The following is an 11,990-nucleotide window of genomic DNA, read 5'->3' as shown; positions in this document are numbered from 1 at the left end:
ATCATCGTCACTTTTCTGAACTCAAAAACATCCACGCAAACAGAATCCCAAAGCCAAATCAGACTTTAATAAAGGTTCGTCATCATCATCATAACATAAACATTGATATAAATACATGACTCTGAACAGAAAATACCAAATGAAAATACAAAATATACAAAAAACATTAAAAGCAGGGTATTTTTTTCTCCTTTTTTTAAATCTTCTGGTTGAATCATCCATGGCAACAGGCGGCGTTAAAGCAGGACTGACTGTGTTTCCTGTTGGCTCTAGAGAGTCGAGGGGATAAAAAAAGCCGAGTGTCCAGCAGCAGCAGCAGCAGCAGCGAACCAGGCAAACGTTCTCCAGTGAACTGAACTGGGATCTGTATTATTGGTGACTGTATTGGTGTATTTGGGGGGGTCAAAGGTCACATAAGGAGGCGACAGTGACGCCTTCACTGACTGAATGTTCCTCCGTTGTTTAACTCTGTGGCAACGACCGACCGACTGTGTCTGTTGTTCATCCCAGCACCCATCGATCAGACTGGGAGGAGTTCAGCTGCACCGACTCACCGCTATCTCTGCCCTCGTGCTGAAACACACACACACATATACACATATTAAAGGGATAGTTCAACAGTTTGCCATAATTATGCCTATAGTCATAGCAGTAGGTTCGTTACCTTTAATTGTCGGTGCAAGCTATTTTTAGAACGGTGGAGCAGAGCCGTGAGCTGCTCAGAGCTACGCTACAGAGGCTCATGGGATTTCTTGGTTTCCCCTCATCAAACTTATAAAATACACAATCCAACAACTCCACAACGCTCTGGTGGACAAGTTGTGACCTGCACATTCACCACGCTATGAGATAATAACACAACGTTACCAGACAGAGTTGTTTTAGAGGTAAATGCAGAGACTGCTTGATGAAAAACTGTCCCTGAAGGCAACGCGCATCAGCGGTTTTGCATGAATTTACCTCTAAAACAACTCTGTCTGGTAACGTTGTGTTATTATCTCATAGCGTGGTGAATGTGCAGGTCACAACTTGTCCACCAGAGCGTTGTGGAGTTGTTGGATTGTGTATTTGATGAGTTTGATGAGGGAAACCAAGAAATCCCATGAGCCTCCGTAGCGTAGCTCTGAGCAGCTCACGGCTCTGCCCCGCCGTTCTAAAAATAGCTTGCACCGACAAAGATAACGAACCTACTGCTATGACTATAGGGATTATGACAATGGGCCAATTTGCCAAAATGTTTAACTATCCCTTTAAATATATGCTAGTAAGAAAATTTACTACAAAATTTACAAACCCGCTCAATCTGTTATTCTTATTCATGTTGTCATATTGGGCATCTTTTTATTTGATTGATTACAACTGGGCTGAATATTTTCTCTTTTTTTACTTTCAAAATAAAATATCCTCACATATTCTGTTTTTCTCATCTACATTTAAGTTTAAGGACATACTTTTTCTTATATTTTATGGGTAGATTTATGTTTATCTTTAACTATATTTTTGTTTTTATCCACTTAATTTCCTCTATTCTTTTGCTGAAGGACCAACTGTACAGTATGTCAACCTAATAAAAGAGTTTCTTATTTTGAAATTCTATTCATTTATAGCTCTAAACACTGTAATGTCTGTTTATATAAGTGGGGATGTTTTACATTTAATGTGAGGTTACAGAAAAGACTTGGTGGAGAACATTTTCTTCATCATCTCCCAAGTATTTTGGACTTTTCTTAATTCTTCTATAATAAAATAAGAATTGAAAAATGTAAAAATACATCATTTTCATCTTCTTAAACGTCTCTTTCTGCTGATACTCACCTTGTTGGCGATGGCGCGGAGTTTCCCCAGCAGCGTTGGTTTCTGGGCGTAGACCACGTCGTCATCGGGCTCCTCTCCCTCAGCCAGGGCACAGCTGTCTGCAGCTGGCAGCTCACACTCCTTGTTGGCCGACATCACCAGGCGAGAATACTTGTACTCCAGCCTGAACACAGACCACAGACACTTTGTCATCATGAGGCAGCAGCACCGTGTTTTTTTGACTGATTCATTCGTCTGGACTAAAACCAGCTGTTCTTCACTGACTCATCATTTAATGTTTTTCTATCTGCCAGGACCTGTAGCTTCAAATCAGTCAGGCTGCTCACATCTGTTCTCAAACACATACTGCACCGCAAAAACTCAAAATCTTACCAAGAATATTTGTCTTATTTCTAGTCAAAACAAATCTACTTATACTTAAAATAAGAATCGTCACATTAAAAAGTAGCAATTTTAACTTCTTTCAAACATATTTTCACTTGAAATAAGTAGAAAAATCTGATAGTGGAGCAATTTTTTCTTTCTTATTACAAGCACAAAAATCTTCCTTTCACTGGCAGATTTTTCTACTTATTTCAAGTGAAGATTTGTTTGAAACAAATGAAAATTATCTAAAAACAAGTTCATTTTTTTTAGGTGAGGATTCTTATTGTAAGTGAAAAGAGTTTTGTTTTAACTAGAATTGAGACATTTTGACTAGAAATAAGACAAATATTCTTGGAAAGATTTTGAGTTTTTGCAGTGTGTCATAACATTTTGACCTTTCACTTGAACATTTTGGACATTATTCTAATAAAATTATGATTTGTTTTGATCTAAAAAAAAAAAAAAGTCTCCAGAAAAGCGATTTATTTATGATTTTATATATTGTATTTTTTTTTCTCTTACATTTTTAACTTTAGAAAAGAGAAAAAATTTCCTTGAAATATCACATTTGTTCCTCATAACTTTCATTTTCTTTGTTCAAAATATTTTCATCACACATATCATGATGAGTCAGTGATTTTTCTTCCCGAACAGTGGATCATTTTCTTTAATAGCTGAATTTTTATTTCAGTGGATTCTTTCATTTTATTTGAAGAAGGTAAAACAACTGTGTAAACAACACGTGTTTACCGACAGCCATTATTATTTATCATATTATTATTATTATTATTATTATTGTATTATCATTTATTATCTTTCTTATCATTAGAATTACTATCAGTATCATTATCTGTGCTAATTATTGTTATAACTTTTTTAGAGTGCACACGGACACAGGAAAGAAGAACTAAAGCTTCTAGCATAAAACTAAACTAAAAACATGAATGCGCCAATGTGGAAAATGAAAATGAAAACACTGCTGTGGAGTTCACTTGTGTCTGATGCTGTAAATAAAACGTTGTGCGTGTTGCTGACGTCTCTGCCTCTAACTAGCGGCTGCACTGATCCTAATGAGCACGTTGCTCTGGACTCACGGGGTTAAATAAACCAGCAGCTTCCCTCTCCTCTGGTCTCTCACCTCTTGTTCTTCTTCCAGAAGTAGCAGGTGAGGGAGATGAGCAGCACGGCCACGAACGCCCCGCCGCCCACGCCGACCTTCAGCCACAGGGCGATGGCCTCGCAGGGGGCGGAGCTTCTGGACGGCAGCGACGCGCCTTTGGTGCACAGCTTGGGCTCGTTCCAGACGTACAGAGTTTCCTAGAGAGAGACAGAGAGAGAGAGAGGAAGGATGAGACAAGGATGTGTCTTGTTTTGTTTGGTTTTGTTTGATTTTATCAGTTCCTGTAATTCCTACGCTGTGTGTGTTACCTGAACGCCTCCCTTGCAGGCGCCCTCGATCCGGTGGTAGTCGTCCTCAGCGCAGCGTGGACAGGCGCTGGAGCTCTGCCACAGGAAGTTAAACGTACAACCATCACACGTTCCTGCAGGACACAAGCTGCACACACACACACACACACACACTAAATTTTTATCTGATTTACAATTTAATTGTATAAAAAAAAAGTATTTAATTTTCATCGTATATACATTTTTAATTTTAAACATTTGTGTCCCATTATATTGTACTCAACTTGTACTTTTTAATAAATTAATAAATCTGCTTCTGTTCTGTCACTGTTGTCTCTTTTTACTCCATAAGTACCTTTAATATTTAAGTCCCAATCCTATTTAACTTGTGAATATAATGTGCATAATCTATGTTTTTTCTTATCTAATCTTAGTTTTCACTGTCCAAAGCCAATGTGCACAATAATGTATGTTTTTATTCATGGTATATAACTTGTTGTATCATGTTCACACTCATATTGACCAATCAAACTAAAAACACCCCAAAAATGGGGTGAACAAAAAAAAAAAACATATTTCTGACATAGTTTGACAGACAGTTTTACACGTCCTACATGAGTTACAGTTTATAATGAGTTACCTGGGCACAGACAGCTCTCCTCGCTCAGACTTCTCTGGGTTACAGCGAACAGTGACGACTGAACTCCGGCCCTGATCACACGAGGCCGTCGGCTGGTTCGACCTAAAAAAACAAACAAACAAAAAAACACACAGTGAGGACAAAACAACAACGACACGCTGACTCTCTGTGTCTGTGTCTGTGTGTCTTTGTTCTGGACCTGTAGAAGAAGTTGATGTCTGGAACATCTTTGGGGTTTTCAGGGAAAAGCTCCGGTTGGGCGTTGACGCCGTTGAGGACGGAGTCGACTGTCGCTCCTGAAGAAGAGGAAGAAGAAGAAACGGAGTCAGACATGTTGATCAGAAGCTGCTGATTTTTTCATTTCAAATCTTTATTTATTCTGGGAAGCCAATTGAGAGCAGGCTATCTTTTTTAATGACGCCCTGATTACAGAGATAGAACAACACACAACAGCAACACCGACCGCGCAAAACAAGAATACAAGCAAAACACAATTTTACACAGTTTATTCCACTTGTCCGGGGCAAAGAAACTAAAAGCTTTCTTTCCTCCCTCTGTATTTACACGTGGAATGTCTAACCTAATAAATGATGCTGAGCGGGTGGGTCTTGGTAGACTGAAGTGGAACAAGGACATTAAGTAGGTTGGGAGCTTCCCAATCAATGCTTTATAAATAAACAAGAGGCAGTGTTGCTCTCTACGAGAAGTGAGAGAAGACCAACCCACTCTTTCATATAAGACACAGTGGTGGGTGGAGAACCCATAACAAAACGTAAAGCACTGTGAAACACTGCATCAAGAGGCCTCAGAAAGGAGGAGGAGGGATGCATGTACAAGGTGTCCCCATAATCAAAGACAGGCATAATTGTTGATTGTACTATTGTTTTTCTGCTGGTAAGAGAAAAACACGATTTATTCCTGAAGAGAAAACCAAGTTTCTTTTTCAGTTTTTTGATTATTTGGAATGACAGCTTACTATCCAACCAGATGCCCAAATATTTATAAGACTCAGTGGTGTCGATGTATGTATTTTTCTGTAAGGTGTGTATTCTGATGTTATTATTAGTCACTTGAGTCCTAGAGAAGAACATGCATTTGGTCTTCTCTGGGTTCAGAACAAGCCTATGCTCAACAAGAGCCTGTTGGAACCCGTTGAAGGCAGATTGTAAATATGTGACTGTTGCTTCTGGTGTGGGACCAATACTATATAGAATTGACCTATGGCTAAGCCACGCCCCCAAACACGATGAGCCAATCACAGTGTGCATAGCTAGCCCATACACTCGGACATTCTCTGCTTCCACGTCCATTGAAATGCATTGCAGTTAGTCAGTTTTCATTCGTTTTTATATGTTTTTTCTTGACATTTTAAGTTTAAAATGGTCAAACGGTGTGCATGGGGTACATGCAGCTCAGACACTAGGTATCTCGAGAGGCTGGGCCACGGGGGGGATTTTTTTTAACCCTTTCCCAAGCCACATCTCAACCGAGAGAAGTGTCTGCTCTGGATAAAGTTATGCAGTAGACCACAACACCAACTAAACGTGGATAAAATGAACAAGGATGTCTACATCTGTTCTAAGTTAAGTCAACAACGTATTTGAGGCAACATATTGTGAGAGATGTTTGGATGTTAGCCAGCATCACAACTAAGCATAAAGCCCGGTAGCTTAATGCTAACGTATAATGCAAAACTCCATAGACAGGCTAACAGAAGTTAGCCCGTCGCTATCGGCGTTTCGCGGCAAACGGCAGCCATAGCAGTTAAGTTAAAGGGGACATATTATGCAAAACTCACTTTTTCATTGCTTTAGTATGTGTATTTGCGTATCCTGAGTGCCTCCTCACCCCTTAAACGTAAGTTTTGACAACTACGTCAACATTTTGTAAACTGCCATAGTCAGAAAATGTGTCTCTTAACTAGACGTTTTCATTTCACCCGGCTTATTACATCACAAGCCGGGTGATGTGAATATTCAAGCCCTCGCTCCCATGGTTACCATGGTTACCTCAGCTACCAGAGCGAAGATTCTAAACTGACCGTTTTGAGCAGGGCTGTGAAACTGGTGTGTAGAGAACCCAGCTGTGCTCAATCTTTTGGTTTTTCTGACCAAAGCATGTTACTAACATGACTTTTAGACATCAAGGTACCATGTCAAGAAGCAGAAATGAGCATAATATGTCCCCTTTAAGTGAAGTTTTGGTGACTTCGAGATGATATTTAATCTTTTTGTCTCCAAAAACCATCAATTGCCTCCTGTGAAATGTCTCTACTGTGACAGCTGTTGCCATAGCAACTGTCACTCAATGTTGACTGTTTGTCCGAGTGAGTGGAGGGGGCGGGGCTTAGCCAGAGGTCAATTGTATCATCTGCATAATAATGGAATTATCCAAGACGCTGCAGCTTCACAGCCGTCGTAGCGACTGTACCGTACCGATGAAGGTGTCTGCGAGGCTGATGGACTGGGAGGAGATGGCCATCCTGAAGCCGCGCCCGTCCGCCGGGATGACGGTCGACTGGCAGATGAAGCTGTCCACCGAGTTGACGAACGGGGCCGCGTCGCTCTGCTCGTCTTTGTTGGACACGTCGGTGACGTTATCGGTGCAGACGGCCGCTCTCCTCCCCTGCAGCACACACACATGGACACACACACACACACACACACACACACACACACACACACACACACACACACACACACACACACACACACACACACACACACACACACACACACACACACATCATCTGTCAGTTGCTATGGTTACGCCTGATATCTCTCCCCTGCAGCATATTATCTTCTCATCACAGTGTGGTGATGTTGCAACTGCATGAGATTAAAGGGAAAGTTCACCCAAAATTGAAATTTCACACACACACACACAGACTCACACACACACTATCTCCTCTGAGCTCCAGTTCCAAGAAACCAAATTTAATTTAAAGGGATAGTTCACCCAAAATTGAAGTTTCAGAGTCCTCCGTGGCTTCTCTGAGTTACAGGGGGTCTCGGCGTAGCAGTGCATGTCCATATAGCGGTTGCAAATGGATACCAACTGTCTTCGTAACAAAAAGACACACCAAAAAACATCCAAATACCTCCATGCTGCTCGTATGTAATGTCCGTCATGTATTGAAGCCCTGAAATGCGAAATTGTCCCGAAAAAAATTAAATAAGTCTATATTTCAAGCTTGTTTTGTAGCGGAAGCTTCTCGAAGCTCCTCTTCCCGGGACGAACCAGGAAGAGGAGCTTCGAGAAGCTTCCGCTACAAACAAGCTTGCAAATTTCGCATTTCGGAGCTTCAATACAAGACGGACATTACATACGAGCAGCATGGAGGTATTTGGATGTTTTTTGGTGTGTCTTTTTGTTACGAAGACAGTTGGTATCCATTTGCAACCGTTATATGGACATGCACTGCTACGCCGAGACCCCCTGTAACTCAGAGAAGCCACGGAGGACTCTGAAACTTCTCCCAGCCCTTAGTCGACATGAGGGTGGGTAGATAATGAGTGAAATTTCAATTTTGGGTGAACTATCCCTTTAAATTAAATTTGGTTTCTTGGAACTGGAGCTCAGAGGAGATAGTGTGTGTGAGTGTGTGTGTGTGTGTGTGTGTGTGTGTGTGTGTGTGTGTGTGTGTGTGTGTGTGTGTGTGTGTGTGTGTGTGTGTGTGTGTGTGTGTGTGTGTGTGTGTGTGTGTGTGTGTGCGTGCGTGTCACACACCTCGTGGCCACACAGGCTGATGTTGAACAGGTGCAGGTATTTGGTGCCTTTGGAGGTGAAGCTCGGCCCGATGGTCATGGAGGCCACGTCGCTCATGGGGCCGAGGTCGAAGGTCAGCGTGCGGTTGTTCTCCGTGTGGGTGAAGAGGCAGTCGCTATAGCAACGGGAGTGCTCCTTTAAGAAAAAAAAAACAGAAGATAAACATGTCAGTAGCTTTAACTTTAGAGATATTAAAAGATCATTAGTTAACAACCCTTTAATTTACAAGCCGCTAATTATGTGATAATGTCAGGAAATAACAATTAATTGTGTAGAAATGTCAAGAAATAGTCGACAAATAACGTCAATTTCATAGTAATGTCATGTTTTTCATAAAGGCAAAATATTACACATGCTTTTCATGCTTTGAATTTTTTTGGGGGGAAAGGACAGAATTTTTCTCCACCAAGTCCTTGCAGTTGTCAATTACAATTAGGGCTGCCCCCGACCAAAGATTTTGTTGGTCGACCAGTAGTCGTCACTTATGGCGATTAGTCGACTAATCGACCCCCCACCTTGAGGGGGGAAAAAAATTAAAAAAAAAAAAATTATAATTTTTTTTTTTTTTTTGCCCGCGGTCAGGTTGAGAATTAATTAATGCTCGTGACTCCGGCCGTGTTGGGTCCGAGATTCGGGTCGGGTTTCACCGTTATTACCGGCAGAATGCCCGTTTATCACCAATAAACACAGTAGATGAGGAGGGTAACTGAGCTCAGGCTGTGTGACGGGGGTGCGGGGGTGGGGGTCCGCGGCGTGGAGCGGTGTGGGCATAGACATATGTCTATGGGTGCGGGTCTCTGACTGCAGCGGGGACTCTCATGGATCCGCTCCGTGACACTGGCCGCCGGTGAGCGCTGTGGGACGGGACCGGGGCTCAGACAGCACCACTAATGGTGACAGCGGTGATACGAGAGAGACTGCCGTGACGTGTAAAAAAAAAAAAAAAAAAAAGTGTCACGTCACGACTTCCTGTATCTGGCCCTTCAAAATAAAAGCCCCATAACCTTTCCTATACAGTTCAGTCATTGATGTTGGCTTAATTTTGACAAGACACGGCTCCAAATGTTTTTTTTTTTTTCCTGCGACCAATCGACCAATGAAATTCTGGTCGGCTAATGATTTTTTGGTCGACCAGTGCTTGGTCGACTATTTGGGGGCAGCCCTAATTACAATCAATTATTTCTGGGCTATTTCTACGCAATCAATCGTTTTTTTCTTGCCTGTACAGTATTTCTCGACATCACTATGAAATTGACCGTTATTTCTAGGCTATTTCAGGTTCAGGTTCGGCTTTATTTATATCCCGAGGGAAATTGAATTTAAAGCAGGCATCACAAACACAATAGACTGAAGACAGCACCAAGACACCAACATATCACATAGTGCAGTATTACATAAAAACAAGTAGTAGGCTACAGATAATAAAAACATGCTATTAATAATAAATTACTGTTAATAACAAGAATGCATAATGCTCTCATTGCATAGTAAAACATTTAAATAGTCCACACAATGCGTTAAATGTTAAATCCGCTTGCCATAAAGGCTAGGCTTGCTGCATTTCTAGACATTATGACACAATCACTTTTTTATTCCATGGCTATTTCATGACATTACTACGTCATTAGCGGCCTGTAAATTAAAGCGTTAGTTAAATCATTTGTGTGTGGTTTGTTTGATTATATAAATAAATAAAACTGATGATTTCAGCCCTGAAGAAATGTTTACTAGATCTCTGAAGAGAACAAATTTGTGTATGTATATATTGTATTTTTGTTTCTATTTTATGCTTCTTCTTTTTTTCTCCAACTGTCTTTGTCCCACCTTTTTTCCCTCCCTTTATTATTATTTTTTATTTTTTATTTTACTTTTTTTTCCTTCCTTTTTCCTTTGATGTTTTTCACTAAAAATGTCATAAATGTTGCAGGAATGCTCCAGTGACTGATAAGATATGTGCTGGAATATGAACTTGTGCAATCCTGCAATAAAGTATAAAAAAAAAAAAGTTAAATAATTTCAGTCTTGACGTCACTCCACCTTGTTGCTGATGCTCCCCGGTCCGCATGCGACACACGCGTCCTGCCCGTAGGTGTGTCGTCCTGCCAGGTGCGTGTTGGGCGGACACTCCTGGCACCGGTTGGTGTCTCTGTCGATGTAGAAGCCGGCGGGACAGGGGACGCAGGACGAGCCGGCGCGCTGCGAGTTCTGCGGGACCAGAGCGCAGGCGCGGCACGCCGAGGCCACGCCGTCCAGCACGTTGGTGACGCTGATGGAGTAGAGCTTCACCGTGTCGCTGACGTAGCTACGCACCTGTAAACACACAGAGGGATGAGGACGAAGACGTGAGCTGAGGTTCATATTCATTCATACATCCTGGATATTTTAAGGGATAGTTCAACATTTTGGCAAATTGACCCATTGCCATAATCCCTATAGTCATAGCAGTAGGTTTGTTACCTTTAATTGTCGGTGCAAGCTATTTTTTAGATAAGCGGAGGCTAATGGGATTTCTTGGTTTCCCTCATCAAACTCATCAAATACACAATCCAACAACTCCACAATGCTCTGGTGGACAAGTTGTGACCTGCACATTCACCACGCTATGAGATAATAACACAACGTTACCAGACAGAGTTGTTTTAGAGGGAAATTCAGAGACTGTTTGCCAAAAAACTGTCCCTGAAGGCAACGTGCATCAGCGGTTTTGCATGAATTTCCCTCTAAAACAACTCTGTCTGGTAACGTTGTGTTATTATCTCATAGCGTGGTGAATGTGCAGGTCACAACTTGTCCACCAGAGCGTTGTGGAGTTGTTGGATTGTGTATTTGATGAGTTTGATACGGGAAACCAAGAAATACCATGAGCCTCCGTAGCGTAGCTCTGAGCAGCTCACAGCTCTGCTCCGCCGTTCTAAAAAAAAATAGCTTGCACCGACAATTAAAGGTAACGAACCTCCTACTCCTGAAACTATTATGGCAATGAGCCAATTTGCCAAAATGTTGAACTATCCCTTTAAGGTGATGATAATTTAAATCCAAAGATGTTGCACGAGCTTTAAATCTTTAAACGTCCTCACGTCCAGCGCGTGGTTGGTTCTCTGAAAGGCCCAGGTGTAGGTGACGGAGGCGTTCCTGGTCATGCTGTGTGAGTACACCTGCTTCTCCTTGGTGCCTTCCCACGACTCCACCACCGTGGTGCTCTTCCTGTTCACGTCCTGCAGGGGGCGCCACAGCAACACAATTACACTGGAGAACATGAGCTGCTGGATTATTATCAATATTCATTAAAAAAAAAAAATAATAATTTTCAGAACAAAGTGACAAACAACAAGGGAGGAAGGAAAGAAGGAAGAAAGGAAGGAAGGAAGGGAAAGGGATGGTGAAAAGACGGAAGGGAGAAAGGAAGGAAAGAAGGATGGAGGAAGGGAACAGATTGGCTTAAGGAAGGAAGAAGCAAGGATGAAGGGAAAGAAGGGAGAAAGACAGGAAGGAAGGAAGGAAGGAAGGAAGGAAGGAAGGAAGGAAGGAAGGAAGGAAGGGAAAGGGGATGGTGGAAAGAAGGAAGGGAGAAAGGAAGGAAAAAAGGGAACAGATTGGTTCAAGGAGGGAAGAAGAGGTAAGGACGAAGGGTAAGAAGGAAGGAAGGAAGGAAGGAAGGAAGGAAGGAAGGAAGGAAGGAAGGAAGGAAGGAAGGAAGGAAGGAAGGAAGGAAGGAAGGAAGGGAGGAAAAAGGAAGGTGGAAAGAAGAAAGGGAGAAAGGAAGGAAAGAGGAATGGAGGAAGGAAACAGATTGGCTTAAGGAAGGAAGAAGCAAGGATGAACGGAAAGAAGGGAGAAAGAAAGGAAGGAAGGGAAAGGTGATGTTGGAAAGAAGGAAGGGAGAAAGCAAGGAAAAAGGATGAAGGAAGGGAACAGATTGGGTCAAGAAAGGATGAAAACAGAAAGGAGGAAGGAAGGAAGAAAGGAAGGGAAAGGGATGGTGGAAAGACGGAAG

At 42.0% G+C, this 11,990-nt stretch overlaps 1 protein-coding gene across 1 annotated transcript in view; it reads right to left on the bottom strand.

The window, feature by feature from the left end:
* Positions 1-501: 501 nt before the first annotated feature.
* Positions 502-11,990, bottom strand: part of LOC311006511 (endosome/lysosome-associated apoptosis and autophagy regulator family member 2-like) — a gene marked incomplete at both ends in the record, with an annotated part of 33,247 nt that continues 21,758 nt past the window's right edge. The window contains 10 exons of the mRNA XM_083999359.1: positions 502-573; positions 1,816-1,978; positions 3,320-3,498; positions 3,610-3,736; positions 4,229-4,330; positions 4,428-4,524; positions 6,664-6,853; positions 7,958-8,131; positions 10,034-10,306; positions 11,074-11,211. Coding sequence (XP_083855485.1) covers positions 502-573; positions 1,816-1,978; positions 3,320-3,498; positions 3,610-3,736; positions 4,229-4,330; positions 4,428-4,524; positions 6,664-6,853; positions 7,958-8,131; positions 10,034-10,306; positions 11,074-11,211 — 1,515 coding nt within the window. The remainder of the gene's footprint in view (positions 574-1,815; positions 1,979-3,319; positions 3,499-3,609; positions 3,737-4,228; positions 4,331-4,427; positions 4,525-6,663; positions 6,854-7,957; positions 8,132-10,033; positions 10,307-11,073; positions 11,212-11,990) is intronic.

This window comes from Trachurus trachurus (assembly GCF_905171665.1).
Source record: "Trachurus trachurus genome assembly, chromosome: 23".
Taxonomy (NCBI): Eukaryota; Metazoa; Chordata; class Actinopteri; order Carangiformes; family Carangidae; genus Trachurus; species Trachurus trachurus.
Note: the sequence above shows the minus strand (reverse complement) of the source record. Positions and strands in the feature narration are given on the sequence as shown.